At 41.3% G+C, this 16565-nt stretch overlaps 1 protein-coding gene across 1 annotated transcript in view; it reads right to left on the reverse strand.

Annotated features, from left to right (window-relative positions):
• Positions 1 to 13466, reverse strand: part of LOC134076159 (uncharacterized) — a 31499-nt gene extending 18033 nt beyond the window's left edge. Inside the window, 4 exon segments of the mRNA XM_062531195.1 lie at positions 9602 to 9619; positions 9622 to 10805; positions 10866 to 11424; positions 13439 to 13466. Of these exon segments, the coding sequence (XP_062387179.1) occupies positions 9602 to 9619; positions 9622 to 10805; positions 10866 to 11424; positions 13439 to 13466 (1789 nt within the window).
• Between the last annotated feature and the right edge of the window lie 3099 nt (positions 13467 to 16565).

Genomic DNA, 16565 nt, shown 5'->3' on the forward strand with positions numbered 1-16565 from the left:
GACAGAAGAACTCTACATATTACGCATGGTTACTTTGAATCAAATTGACCACATTTAGTGAAATGCACTTAAAATGATGTCAGTGTAAACAGTGTAGTTGATGCTGCATTTAGATTGGCTGATTAATGATTGATTCATGACTCATTTGTTACCTGCAATGAGAACTAGTCTTGCTGCAGTAACAGTAACAGGTCACATACTGTAGTCTATGTGTTAATGTATGTGTTCTAACTAGACTATAGGACATGCATTTTTTTTACTCAAAGAGAGTTTTTGTTTGTTTTGTATAAGTCTGCCAATCAAATGTTCTGTTCTGTGTGGAGATTATAAAGTACTAGTTAAGCTACTGAATGCATGAATGCAATTTCATGTATCCTCTCTTTTGTGAATGTAAGAATAAATCAATAAATCAGTTAAGTAATATATCAGTAAATCAATCCAGACTACAACTTGATACTTCTGATTCTCTAGAGTACATACTGAAGTGCTTCAACTTTGCAGTGAGGATCCTCCAGTGTAGCAGATAACAGTTTCTGTGCTGATTCTCCAGGATGATTGTTGTTCACATCCAGCTCTTTCACACAGGAGGGGTTTAACATCAGAGCCAGAGCCAGACAAACATAACCTTCATCTGAAATACCACACTTACTGAGCCTGAGAGAGAGAGAGAGAGAGAGAGAGAGAGTTAGTTCTAGCAATGGAACTGAAAGCTTACAGCCATCCTTCCCTTCCCTTGTCTATGCTACTGATGTTATGATAGAGGCCACTGCAGTTCATCCCACTACACAACACAAGAACAACACCGTTTTCTCGCATATTGGACTGGGGTTCGAGTTGAGCGCCGCTGCTGAAGCTAACCCAGTGAGGTGAAGCACACACACACCCAGAGCAGTGAGCTGCCTGCTTTACTTCCTGATACACACACACACTAACCCAGAGCAGTGAGCTGCCTGCTTTACTTCCTGTATACACACACACACACACACACACACTAACCCAGAGCAGTGAGCTGCCTGCTTTACTTCCTGTATATACACACACACACTAACCCAGAGCAGTGAGCTGCCTGCTTTACTTCCTGTATATACACACACACACTAACCCAGAGCAGTGAGCTGCCTGCTTTACTTCCTGTATATACACACACACACATACCCAGAGCAGTGAGCTGCCTGCTTTACTTCCTGTATACACACACACACTAACCCAGAGCAGTGAGCTGCCTGCTTTACTTCCTGTATATATACACACACACACACACACATACCCAGAGCAGTGAGCTGCCTGCTTTACTTCCTGTATACACACACACACTAACCCAGAGCAGTGAGCTGCCTGCTTTACTTCCTGATACACACACACACTAACCCAGAGCAGTAAGCTGCCTGCTTTACTTCCTGTATATACGTGACTTGGACCCCCCCAAATGGGACCAAAACGAAACTTTGGGGGGGGTCCTGAAATACTTGATATATTATTAAAATTAAGTGTTGAAAAAAAGTCTCTGGTTATTTAATATTTCTCAACGTACTAGGAGTAATCTAGTAGCATACGATTTCACACACCCAGTGGACTGTACCATTTCTGCGCTAACACGCACACACTGCATTACCCACACGCAACATAAGCGCGCACCTCACCACTGCATACTGATCGCTACCTAGACTGTATACTAGTTCAGTTTTTGTTAATGTATCATTTCTTCGTTATTTGGTTAAACCGCAAATTATTGTTTAAACTTATCACACCTCCGTCCTCCCTCACTGTCTGGTTCCCTAGGCCATGCCAGTGTCTCGTTCCTGTCAACTTGGGATAGGCTATCATCCAGGTTTACTTGTAGTGCAGTTCAGCTAAAACTCATCTCATGGATAATCTGGACATTAGGTTTTTACTTTAACCTGGGGCTCACATACAACAATAAACTAGTGGATTTGTCTATGAGACACAATGTGATTATAAGCATGAAAACTGAAGCGTCTATTAAAGAAAAACGGCTTGTTTCGGCGCAGCATGAGAGACGAGTTGACAACGCATTAACCCGAGTAGCCTAGGCTACTGTACGGAGCCCAATGTTAACTTTTCCTGCGTTGTCTCAGGACGTAGTTTGAGATCTCAGGGGAGACTTACAGTAGGCCTATATTTGGCTGGCTGCTCCAGGGCCGAGGTACTTGAATTGACTCGGGTGAACTCCCTCTCTCCTTCACAACAGCAGCAGGTTAATAATTTGCACTGTGGTTTGGATCCGAGGATTTATTTTTTGATCTTTATAACAGTATCGCTACATTCACATCCCTCTGTAACATGCCTCTCTCTCCCACTCTCATCTCACACACGCGCGCAGGCGGCACCGAAATGCTCCGAAAAGGCTCGTTTGAGATCAAAATATGTCTGTCTTCGTCTGTCTACAATTAACTTCTCTGGTCACAAATCTGATCTGAATGAGCGTGTAAAAGTTTTAAATCTGCATGCAATCGTTGTTTGAAGCGTAGTTGGTATGCTACTGTAGTTTTGCTCGTCTAGGGTGGGCCTATAGGTCGTAATTAATTAATCACTGAAGTCATGATGCTTAAGTCGTGTCATTTATTCCCTCCGTGGTATTAGCATAGCCTGTCCTACTTTTAGTCTAAAACAATACATTGTTATTAGGCCTATTTTTTATTAGGCTACATAGCCTAATTCATTCTGCAATGCAATTGTTCCTAATATAGCCTTGATCGTCACTGTTGATGGAGATCCAAAGTAGGCCCATGATGTATCTGGATATTGTAACGTCAGGCTGGTTGTTCAGTGTTGCAGTGTACTTGTTTGTAAGTCAGGTCGGTGAATCTGTTGCCCTCATTCAGCGCGTCGCTGCCCGCAGATCACGTGAATAAGCAATTTGCGAAGATGCTTCCTTAATCCTGTCTTATTAAGTAAGTTGGTGCTGTTTGTTGTTTACCCCAATATATTTGTTAGCAATATTTTTCTTCAGAATTAGCAGCCTGGCATAGGCATTTTATGCAGTTACCACGAATGTTGGTTACACACCGTTAGTGTGTAGTGATGTAGGTATGAACATAGGCCTACTAGACGCAAGGTAAAATTATGACGTCATTGGCAATTTTGTCAAAAAAACAGACCCCCCGAAGATGGAGGGGTAATTCGAACACTGTGTGTGTGTGTGTGTGTGTGTGTGTGTGTGTATATGTGTGTTAGGGGTTAGGTGCCTTGCTCAAGTGTGTGTGTGTGTGTGTGTGTGTGTGTGTGTGTGTGTGTGAGGGGTTAGGTGCCTTGCTCAGCTGTTCATGTCCTGTCTGTTCATTCTGTGAAAGAGTCTTGCCCTACCAGCAAACTGCTTTCTTATTTTTCCAAATGGGCAAATCTGAAACGTGCAGTTGCATGGTTTTTAAAATTCAAGGATTCACTTCAGCAGAGGTGTGATGAAAAAAGAAATCTGCAAACTGACATCAAACCTAAAATGAAAAAGAAAACATGGATTTACCAACTTTCAGTGGATGACCTTAAAAGAGCTGAAAAAGCAATAGTCAGTTTTGTGCAAAAGCAATACTTTTCTGAAGAAATCTCGAATCTGACTGATGGAAATCCCATAAAGAAATCTAGTCACCTATTAAAACTGGATCCTGTAATGGACGACGGCATCCTAAGAGTAGGTGGACGGTTGAGCAGATCAGCATTACCTGAAGAGGCAAAACATCCTGCCATCCTGCCAAAGAGTAGTAACATCTCCGAGCTCATTCTCCGCTGTGTACATGAGAAAGTTGGACACAGTGGGAGGAATCATATGCTTTCCACACTCCGACGGCAATTTTGGATTCCTCATGCAAATGCACTAGCTAGAAGGATCATCAGAGAATGCATGACATGTCGCAGACAACGTCAAAGACCTGGGGAACAGAAGATGTCAGACCTCCCATCTGACAGACTTGAGATGGACCTCCCTCCGTTTACTCTGGTCGGAATGGATTATTTCGGGCCTATTGAAGTAAAAAGGGGAAGGAATACTGTTAAAAGGTATGGTGTCATATTCACGTGTCTAACCTGCCGTGCTGTTCATCTGGAAGTGGCTCATACACTTGATACAGACTCCTGCATCAATGCCATGAGAAGGTTCGTCTGCAGGAGAGGACAAGTCAAAGAGATAAGATCTGATAATGGAACGAATTTCATAAGTGCAAACCGCGAATTGAAACAGGCACTACGAAACATGAATCAAAGCAAAATTCAAAATGTACTCAAACAGGATGGAATCAAATGGACTTTTAACCCACCTTATGGAGCTCATCATGGTGGCGTCTGGGAGCGTCTGGTGCAACAAACCAAAAGAATTCTCTGCTCTGTCACCCAACAACAAATAGTAGACGACGAGGCTCTCAGTACCATATTCTGCGAAGCTGAAGCTATTCTGAATGACAGACCAATAACACCATCTAGTGATGACCCAAACGACCTTGAGGCTTTAACACCAAATCACCTTCTTTCATTAAAAGGGAAGCCCACTCTACCACCTGGTCTGTTTGAGAAGCATGAAACATATGGAAGAAGGCGCTGGAAACAAGTCCAGTACCTCAGTGACTTATTCTGGAAAAGATGGGCAAAAGAATATCTCCCCTTAATGCAACAGCGCCAAAAGTGGAACAGACCACAGCGAAGTTTCTCAGTAGGAGACTTGGTCCTTTTAGCTGATGAGTCTGCCCCCCGAAATTCATGGCCTTTAGGGCGCATTATACAGACAATGAAAGACTCTAAAGGGTTTGTGAGAAAAGTACGTGTTAAGACACAAACCAATGAATTGGAAAGGCCCATCACCAAGTTATGCCTTTTGCTCGAGGCCAATTAAGTTTGAAGACTTTAATTTATTGAATTGAATAGTTTTCAGTTATGCTTATTGAAATGAAATGTTTATTTTTTCTATGAAAACTGAAATATAATGCACATTAGGTGCAAAAGTAAAAACTACAAAGACATTATCTATGCTAATGCGAACACTTTCGTCTTTATTAATGACTAATGACTATTAATTTTGAAAGGTCAACTTCCTTTTTTGGATCCAGTGGACATTTTTGAAGACTTTGAGTTTTTCATTACCCCTTTTTGATGGATTACCCTTTTTTTGATGGATTACCTACATTCGCTCGTACATATGCATTCAGACCCACATATATTCGGATGAACTATTGCACGCACTTCAATGGACTATTGCACACACTTCAATGGACTTCTTTTATGATATACATAACTATGGACATTCAAGTTATGCAATAACAACTGCAATACATTGTAATAACAACTGTATAAAGTGTTTGGACGTTCGTTGCATACTACTGTTCTATGAATGATGATGATCATAAGTAATGGCTATTCATGTACATAATTTATGTTGCACATGAAATTAGGGGCCGGAATGTTATAGCCATTCTTCTAAGTTGAATAATTTACTTTATATTTGTTGGAGAATTTGTTTGGTCTATTTTAATTAGTTATGAATGTTTGCCATTACTTAATTTGAATTATGATTTTGTTTTTTGTCTTTTATTTTTGTGCACTTTTGGGCGTAACATGGAGGTGACGTAGGTAGGCATCACAGCATATGGTGCCGGCATTCCAGGTTAGAGGGCATGGAGTACGGTAGTCTGGTGAAAAACACTTTTTTGACCACGCTTTTCTTTTACAAACCATTTAAACAGTTATTTCGTTCAGACTTTACCTTGGATTACTTGCAACATTCATTTTTGTTTCTGTAAGGACCAATAAACATCTTTATTTGCCACGTAAAACGAAAAGGCGCGTCAATTCAGCCAGGCTCTAGTGCTTCATCGCAACCAGGAACTTTTTAGAAAAATGGACATCACAGCCTTGATCGTCACTGTTGATGGAGATCCGAAGTAGGCCCATGATGTATCTGGATATTGTAACGTCAGGCTGGTTGTTCAGTGTTGCAGTGTACTTGTTTGTAAGTCACGTCGGTGAATCTGTTGCCCTCATTCAGCGCGTCGCTGCCCGCAGGTCACGTGAATAAGCAATTTGTGAAGATGCTTCCTTAATCCTGTCTTATTAAGTAAGTTGGTGCTGTTTGTTGTTTACCCCAATATATTTGTTAGCAATATTTTTCTTCAGAATTAGCAACCTGGCATAGGCATTTTATGCAGTTACCACGAATGTTGGTTACGCACCGTTAGTGTGTAGTGATGTAGGTATGAACATAGGCCTACTAGACGCAAGGTAAAATTATGACGTCATTGGCAATTTTGTCAAAAAACAGACCCCCCCCCCGAAGATGGAGGGGTAATTCGAACACTGTGTGTGTGTGTGTGTGTGTGTGTGTGTGTGTGTGTGTGTGTGTGTGTGTGTGTGTGTGTGCGCGTGTGTGTGTGCGTGTGCGTGTGCGTGTATGTGTATATGGGCATTTCCCAGAATTCGGGTCAATTTATGTCCCCTGGGTGTAATTATATGAAAAACAAACTAAATCAAATAAATTTGAGCACCACTAATTAGTATAAACAAAACCAAGCATAGACTTTTTTTATGGTTGCTCATACTAATGATTTTAACACATTTTATTGATGTTTTATGGTACAAAAACTATGTTTTGGTGTTGTCCCACACTAGAGTTTTTAGATGTCACGTCATATCTCAAACATTATTTATCACAAATTAATAAAAAAAAGTATGCATATGAATTAAATGTTACCTGAACTAATAGACTACATCCACAGATTAAGCATATATATGCATTTTATACTCTATTTTGCTCTATTTATACCTGTCCCATGGTTTTGCCGTCATTACCATCACACTCTACATAGAGGCACTTTCCTACTGTTTTTTCATCAAAAATGTATTTGGTAGCCATGGTAACATAATATCATAGTGGAGCACATGGATTTCAAGCTGCAGGACAGATGCCCTAATGTCCAGAAAAGTGACTAAATCCACTCTTTATTCTTCGTGTTGGGCATGTACACTTATTATGCGTCATTACCATACGTGTTGTATTTCTGTATTTTAAATATTTTTTTAATTATTTTTTGTCACTTTAATAGTTAAATTGTGTACATTACACATAGAAAGCTAGCTACACTTGCTTAGTCATCATCTCTGCTTTGGAAAGCTAGTTTTTTGACAAAAATGTCATTACCAGCACAGTCATTACCAGCACATTTCCATCAGTGATTTGTCATCACCGCCACAAAATGTCATTACCAGAACTGCAGTGTCATTACCATCACAATACATATTTTTGGCAATAAATGATGTATAAATTACAAAAATATCAAACTATTATGTATTTTTGACAATGTTGGACAGTCTAGATGATCACTGTATTAGTTTACTATCAGTGATTTGTCATTATCACATCAAACTGTCATTACCAGAGCTGCAGTGTCATCACCATCACATACATATTTTTGCCAATAAATTAGGTATAAATTACAAAACTATCCAACAATTATATATTTTGACAATGTTTGACAGTCTAAATGATCACTGTATTAAAAAAGTTTTGATTTATGGCATTTCCTTAAAATAAGCTTATATTCAAAACTAGGGTAGATTGATGAATCAGAAATGTAGATACTAAAATGACTATAATTCATCTTGCAAGTAAAAAACAACAATACCATTGAGCTAAAGATGAAATAGATTTCATTAGAAACCAGAAAATGTTTTAAAAGCATTGATTTATCATTTAAGCTTCATTTTTTATATCTTTTTGATGATGTGATGGTAATGACACATTTACTTGACATAGTTAAGAAAATGGCAAAAAATAATAAATTCCCTTATTGTATGGTCTCAACCAAGCTCATAACGTAACTCCTGACTAAAGGACCATTAATTTGATGTATACCAATTAGTCAAATTTGGAATTGTGATTTTCAAAATTTCAGCAACCCAATTTGACCCCTAATCTGGGAAATACCCATATGTGTGTTAGGGGTTATAGGTCAAGGGCACTTCAGCCTTGGATGTGACGTGGGAGAGCAGTGCCCACATTTTTGGGGGGGGATCCTGGATGGGGGAACGGGGAACCCTACGGTTACAAGCTGGAAACCCAAACCAGTAGGCCATGGCTGGCCCCCTCTATAATGAGACTAGTCTATCTATCTATCTATCTACGTATCTATTTATCTATCTATCTATCTATCTATCTAAATAGGATATTTCACATCAAACGAGACTAATAGAAAACATGTGTTTAGTTACTTGATGTGAATGTTTTTGTCCGAAAAATTTTTTTACTTGTTGTGTACAGGTCTTAAGACAAAGATAAAACACAAACCAAACCACAATCTGCTATGCTAGTCATAATAATAATCCTTTACAAAGACATGTCTGACTAACACCAACCTTAAGGTCTGCAGTTTGCAGTGGGGACTAGACAGTCCCTTAGAGAGAAGATGGACTCCAGAATCTCCCAGGTCATTGTGACTCAGGTCCAGCTCTATCAGGGAGCAGTGGGGACTAGACAGTCCCTTAGAGAGAAGATGGACTCCAGAATCTCCCAGGTCATTGTGACTCAGGTCCAGCTCTATCAGGGAGCAGTGGGGACTAGACAGTCCCTTAGAGAGAAGATGGACTCCAGAATCTCCCAGGTCATTGTGACTCAGGTCCAGCTCTATCAGGGAGTTTGGTGACCGTAGAACAGCAGCCACAATTCCACAGGACTTCTCTGAGAGTTTGCATCCAGCAAGTCTGCATAACAACATGAGAAAGGATGAAATATTGCCCAATCACACAAACACACTCACCCACCCACACCCCCCTGATACCCGCACAAGACTTCTAGAGCACATGTACTTGGGCAAAATTGCAAATCACTCAGTCACGCACCTACACACCTGAAAGGTTTGTAATGTTATAAGAGGACAGAATATAAGCAATTTATAAATATATGTGGCACTTTATGGCACACCATCAACCACAATCCTGCTATTATGCTTACTTTCATGTGAACATGTTGTGCGAAAAAACCAACCACAATACTGTAGTGAAGATGGAATTTCTCAATTAAAAAAAAAAAACCTCAAAATAGAGAAAAAGTGTCCACCAGGCACATTTGCAAAAGCTCATTCAAATAAAACGGTGTCATAAAACAGTGAAGTGCATCATCACACAAGACTATTTCACCTTTAGGCATCTTTAAAGGTTTTATACTGTCGACCTAGATTTCTAGTACTGAGTGAACCGGTCAAGGAAGGTCAGTCTGAAAAAGATCCTATTGGCGTCTGTTCCAAACTTTTCATTTTATGACTTTCAGGGACATAACCAGCAATGAAATTAAACTTACATTAGTGCATTAAAATCTACCAAAACCATTTCAAAATTGCAGCAAGCACATCTTGTTGGTAATTGTAGTTTTATTGTAGTTATTTACCCAATTGTAAAGAAATAAAATGGCCCTGGATTTTTGGTGATTCAGAAACTAGATGTCAATGGGCTCCTTTCCAGACTGAAAAATTCCAAATTAAAATCTGCTAACAGGCTAGTCTGGGTTCACCCCAGGTGGTAGTAGACTAGTGACTTCAACATTATACTTAGTCACTATAATTAGCACAGTCTCTCCATCAGAAACTCACCGTGCCTTTCTGCAGCACCTCACAGCTGGGATCAGTCTCCTGCGTCCCTCATCTGATGTGTTGTATTTCTTCAGCTCAATCTCATCCAGCACATCCTCAGACATCAGAAGCATGTGGGCCAGTGCTGAACAGTGGGCAGGAGACAACTCCTGTTTGATGTTCTTTGGTGATGACAGAAATGTCTGAATTTCTTTGTGCATGGAATCATCATTCATTTCAAATAAGCAGTGGAAAAGATTGATGCATCGTTCAGGAGAGAGACCTTCTCTGTTGAGCTTCTTCATGTACTGACATGTTTCCTTGATACTATAAGAACTGTTGTGTGTGTTGCTCAGTAGACCTTGCAGAAGTTTGTGATTTCTCTCCACAGAAACGCCCATTAGAAAGCGAAGGAAGAGATCCAGGTGTCCGTTCTGGCTCTCCAATGCCTTATCAACTGCACTCTTAAGTAATATATGTAAATTGTCTTTTAATCCTAGTGCTGATTGAAGAGAAGATAAAAATGATGGATTGAGTTCATCTCTTTCCTTTTCACCGAGGAAGCATTTCAATGCCTCAAGTTTCTTAGCCAAATACGAGTGAAACACAAACACCGCTGCCAGAAACTCCTGGACACTCAGATGCACAAAGCAGTAGACCTTCTTGTTTTGAAATTCCACATTTTCTGTCTTGAAGATCTCAGTGCACATGCCAGAGTACACTGAGGCTTCACTGACATCAATGCCACACTCTCTCAGGTCTTCCTCATAAAACATGAGGTTGCCATTCTCTAAATTCTTGAAAGCCAGTTCTGCCAGCTTAAGTAAAATGATCCTCTGAGATTCCAGAAGTTTCTTTGTATCTTTTTCAGATCCACTCTGATACTTCTGATCCTTTCTTGTTGTTTGGATGAGCAAGAAGTGTATGAACATCTCAGTCAGCGTTTTGGGAATGTCTTTGATGTTTTTCCTTTCCAGCATCTGCTGAAGTACAGTAGCTGCAATCCAACAAAATACTGGAATGTGGCACATAATGTGGAGACTCCTGGATGTCTGAATGTGTGAGATGATTCTGTTGGCCTGACTCTCATCTCTGATTCTCTTCCTGAAGTATTCTTCCTTCTGTGGGTCATTGAATCCTCGTACTTCTGTTACCTGGTCAATGAACTGAGCAGGAATCTGACTGGCTGCAGCTGGTCTTGAGGTGATCCAGATGAGTGCAGAGGGAAGCAGAGGTCCCTGAATGAGGCTCGTCATCACAACATCCACTGATGATGTTTGTTTTACATCAGACAACTCACTGATCTGCTCCAGGTCCAGAGTCAACCGACTCTCATCCAAACCATCAAATATGAACACAACCTGACAGTCTTTGTATCCTTCACCATCATTCAACTCCTTCAGCTCAGGGTGGAAGTCAAGCAGGAGGCTGTGAAGACTATACTGATCACCCCTGACTAAATTAAGCTCACGGAAAGAAAGGGGAAACATAAAATCTTTATCCTGATTGGCCACCCCATCTGCCCAATCAAGAATGAACTTTTGCACTGAGACAGTTTTTCCAATACCAGCAACACCTTTGGTCATCACAGTTCTGATGTGCTTCTCCTGTCCAAGTAAGGGCTTGAAGATGTCGTTGCAGTTGATTGGTATGTCTTCTGTGGATTGAGATCTGGACGCTGACTCTACCTGCCAAACCTCATGTTCCTTGTTCACCCCTTCACTCTCTCCCTCTGTGATGTAGAGCTCTGTGTAGATCTTATTGAGGAGTATCTCAGCTCCTGGTTTGATGATGCCTTCAGAGATGTTCTCAAACCTCTTCTTCAGACTGGCTTTGTGATTCTTTATAACTCTCCTCAGGTCCTCATCTGTTTAGAAATGACAAAACAAGTCAGTTTAAAAGTCATCATTAAAGTCAATAATAACAATTATTCATATTATCATGAACTCATGAATAGGCCTACATCCACAAGCACTAGTAAATAAAACCTGATCAAATCCAAAATGTATTCTCACCTAGTTCCCTATTTCTGCCTGGTGTATGTCCAGTGTGCAGGTGTCTCCTTGGTCCTAGATCCTGCAGATCAGTCCTTAACCTGCAGGGACATCAGACAAACAACACTTGGACTAATGCACTAATTGCTCCACTACTGATTAAATCTACTGATTAAATTGTGCACTATGCACCTTTTTTGTTATCTGCATCTGGTTTCATCATGTTAATAAATGACATACACGCAACTGTGTGGGCTAAGTAAGCCAACTGAAAAACAAAACCAGCAAAGTACTGCTCTTCTGCAATTAGAATAGAATAGAATATATACTATTTTGATCCCGTGAGGGAAATTCGTTTCTCTGCATTTAACCCAATTTAACCGAATTAGTGAACACACACAGCGAGGTGAATCACACACTAACCCAGAGGAGTGAGCTGCCTGCCCAACCAGCGGCACTCGGGGAGCAGTGAGGGGTTAGGTGCCTTGCTCAAGGGCACTTCAGCCATGGTGGACTGGTCGGGGATCGAACGGGCAACCCTCTGGTTACAGACCCGAAGCCCTAACCAGTACACCACGGCTGCCCCGCAAGTAGTGTACCCATTTAAAAATGGCACTGTTGTCTCTACCCTTATTATACGGCTCTTCACAATGCAAGTAGAACGCCCCATTGACTTGAATGGGATTTCCCAACGTTCTACCGGTCATTATTTCTTGATAGAGGACCTCTGAAAAAAATAATGACCGCTGTCAATGGCAACAGTCACGTTCTATCTGTGTGGCGAACTATTTATTTTGTTAGCGGAAGCCACGAAACGGTAGCTAAGTCATTGCTAAAGACATATTGTGGTACGTTTCTTCTCGTTTTGGCAAGTAGCCGTATAATAAGCGGGATAATGTATAGAACGCCGGTCATTATCGGAAAATAATTCCCTTCAGGACGAAGCAAAACCCCTCCGCTGCGCGTCGGGGTTCAGTTCATCCTGTCGGAAATTATTTTCCGATAATGACCGGCGTTCTATACATTATCTCTTACATAACACAATAAACAGCGCAAAGCATTCTGTGTTTGATCAGACCTGTTTAAGCGTTTTACAAACGTCCATCCAAGTTTGAATCTGTAAATCTCTTCCCCTGTGTTAAGGTCCAAAGCAGTGTGTGTGTGTGAAGAAAGCTACATACTATCACTAAAAAATGTGACTGGATTAGACCTTTACTTTCTCACAGATGCAATTAAGTTTTGCATTCACTTTAATTGTTATGTCAGTGTCTGTCTGTATGTAGAATTACATGATGTGACTGACATGCCTACAGACTGATAAAGTTACTCACTGTAGACCTGATGGAACTGGTTCACTGCTGAATTTGGGCATATTACCCATGGACCAATCACTCTTCATGGACACACAGCTGGGCACTGGAGATGGAGGTCTGTCTGTCTGTGGGCTGGTTACATAAGGAGACACAAGAAACTGATTAACGTCAACTCATTGAGTAAATAAGCATACAGTGCCCTCAAAAAGTATTGGAACACATGCTAAAGTTGACAATTTAAAATCATATTTTTGAAATTGATCTTAATGCCTTCAGGCCTATTCCAAAGGCCAACTCTAGGGGACTCTATCAAGGGGCATTGTCCTGGATCCATGAAATAACTGGCCTTTTAAAGAGAAACTATGCAGGATTGGCGAGTTCATCTCCGGTTTCGGTTTCGGTTTTCATTTTCGCTCGTTTTATGCTTGCATATTTCTCTGCAGAGCTTCCCTGACAGCTTTAGTGTGTATATTTGCTGTCAATGACAAGTGGGCAACAAACACTACGTTGAGGGAGACTGTGTCCTGCAAACACTACGAGACAATGACTGTGTCTTTTAGACCACACTATCTACCCCGGGAATTCTCCCAGATCACTGTCATCTTAGTATATGTTCCAGGGCCTGACTTTAATCTAGCCGCTGAACACATAGCTGAGAGCTATAACAGAGCTGTCAATCAGACTGGAGACCAGCCAGTGTTTATTCTGGGTGACTTTAACAGGTGCGATATCACCTCCTACCTGCCAAACTTAGAGCAACATGTTACGATCCCCACCAGAATGCAGAATATACTAGATTTATGCTTCAGTAACATCCCAGACGCCTATATTTCAAAAGCACGCCCACCCCTAGGCCGTTCAGATCACAATGTTATTTTGTTACTGCCAAGTTACAGGTCACGTTTGAAAACAGGGGAACCCATAACACAACACATTAGAGTCTGGAATAAGGAGGCAGCTGAATCCCTAAGGGGCTGTTTTGAATCAACAGACTGGGATTTGTTTTTTAACGACAGTGACAATGATTTTAACTTTTTAACAGACCTACTTACCTCCTACATTCTATTTTGTGAGGATACTGTAACACCCATCAAACAAATAAGCATCTTCCCAAACAATAAAAAATGGGTTAACAAGGACATGAAAATCTGCCTGGTCCAGAAGAAGAAGGCCTTCCTGGATGGAGATAAACCCAGGGTGAGGGAACTGGAGAAGGAGTTTAGGAGGAAGGCCAAGCTGGCTAAAATTGACTATAAGAACAAGGTGGAGCAGAAATTAATTTCTGGGAATGCGAGGGAAGCATGGCAAGGCTTGAACATCATGATGGGCAGAACACCCAAACCTGCAGAGACTGCCTGCCCTGATCCAACTCTGGCAGAGGAATTAAACATCTTCTTCACCCGCTTCAATGGGGACAGCACAGCATCCACCTGGGCCCCCCTAGCCACCAGCTCCAGTCTCCAATCCCTCCGCATTGATGAACAGCTGGTGACCTCCACACTGCGCAGAGTTAATCCACATAAGGCCTCTGGCCCTGACAGGCTTAGAGGGAGGGCGCTAAAGGAATGCTCCACTCAGCTAAGTGGCGTTCTCACCAGGCTGTTCCAACACCTACTGGACTCTGGCTGTGTCCCTGACCAGTGGAGGGAAACCACCATCATTCCCATCCCCAAAAAGGCACCTGCTAAGGCCCTGAAGGACTACAGACCAGTGGCACTAACATCTGTGCTGTGCAAATGCATGGAGAAGGTGGTCTGTAACCTCCTATCAGGCATGGTGTCAGACAAGCTGGACCCATTCCAGTTTGCCTACAGGGCAAGACGTGGTGTGGAGGATGCAAGCCTCACACTTTTAGACACTGTCACCAAAAAAACTGGACTCAGCACACCCACACACCAGAATTTTATTCATGGACTTTTCCTCAGCTTTTAACACAGTGAGCATCAACAAACTTTTACATCACCTATCAGATCTTCAGGTTCACCCAACACTCACCCTGTGGATAAAGCACTTTCTGCTGGATAGACCACAACAGGTGTCTTTTAATGGGGCTAAATCAACAAAGCTCATTTTAAACTCTGGACTCCCCCAAGGCTGTGTTTTATCCCCAATCCTCTTCTCAGTGTACACTAATAGCATTCAGTGTAACAGTGAAGGTATGGCACTTTTTAAATATGCAGATGACATTGCCTTGGTTGCACACATGTCCCACACTGATGCCCTAGCCCGATACCAGCAGGCAGTGGACAACCTGTCTGAAACTTTTGTTGAGCTCTCCTTAGAGCTCAACATTGCAAAAACAAAGGAGCTATGCTGTGGGGGCAGAGACAAGGCATCACCTCTGTTCCAGCCTCTTAACATCCAGGGTCAGCTAGTGGAGCAAGTGCAGGTATTCAAGTACCTGGGCACAGAAATAGACACTTCCCTGTCCTTTTCACAACACACCAATACAATATTCAAGAAAGCACAACAACGTCTTCATCTGCTCAGAAAACTCAGGACATTTCAGGTCAGCAAGGACGTACTAACTTTGGTCTACCGCTCCCTCATTGAATCAGTTCTCACTTTCAACATATCTTCCTGGTACAACCAACTCACCATCAAGCACAAAACAAGACTCTCCCGGATAGTAAACCATGCTGCCAAAATAACTGGTTCCCCCCACACCCCCCTATCTGAGCTGTACAGTCGCTCAGTGATCAGGAAAGCCAACCTGATCACAGCGGACCACTCTCACCCCCTCCATCACTCCTTCCAGCTACTACTGTACCATCAGGCAGGCGTTTCAATGTACCACTGGCCCGGAAGAATATTTACAAGAAATCCTTCATCCCTTCTGCAATAACCATACTGAACAACACAAAATGATTACCACAGCTGATACCTCAACACCCCATGTCTTGTCCTTATATGTCTGTGTGAATGTTTATTTGTGATTGGAGCCTTGTCAAAGAAAATTTTCTGTAACCCTTGTGTAACAGACAATAAAGTACTATCTAATCTAATCTAATCTAATCTAATATTTATACATATATAGGCTATATATAAATATATAAATTGCAAGCGTGGTTCTTCTTGTTCCTTACACGTCTCAGCCTTTCAGATGTAAACAAGAGCGATCGTCTCCTGAACAAACTGCAAGGTTGCAATAGCGGATATAGGGACACTGGGGGCGGGAGGAAATATTACTGTTTTCGATAAAACTGGTCAGTCAAGCAAAACAACGATTTCTAAGCGATTTTATGACTATGAAAAAGTTGCATAGGGTCTCTTTAAAATAAAAATCTGCCTGCCTCTATGGGAATTTAGTATAGGCATTCCCATACTTATGACCCCTGTATTTTAAGGAAAACGTTTATTTATTTACAATACATTATTCATTCACAAAGAAAATTGATGTCCTTAAAGGTTGAATATTTCCTCATTTTTTCATCTAAGGCATTAAGATCAATTTCCAAAAGATGATTTTATATTGTCAACATTAGCATGTGTTCCAATACTTTTGGAGGGCACTGTATGTTGTTGTTTTCTAAACACACACATATCTACATGGTGTCGATGCTTAGGAGAGCAGGTTAGAACTTTACGTTGATGCTGATGAGAAGCTATGAGTTCTTACATTCACTTTTCTTAACCTCCCAACCATCTCATTTCCACAGTGTGTGTGTGTGTGTGCGCACGCGCGTGTGTGTGGTATTGCA

The sequence above is a fragment of the Sardina pilchardus genome, chromosome 1 (genome assembly GCF_963854185.1).
Source record: "Sardina pilchardus chromosome 1, fSarPil1.1, whole genome shotgun sequence".
Classification (NCBI taxonomy): domain Eukaryota; kingdom Metazoa; phylum Chordata; class Actinopteri; order Clupeiformes; family Clupeidae; genus Sardina; species Sardina pilchardus.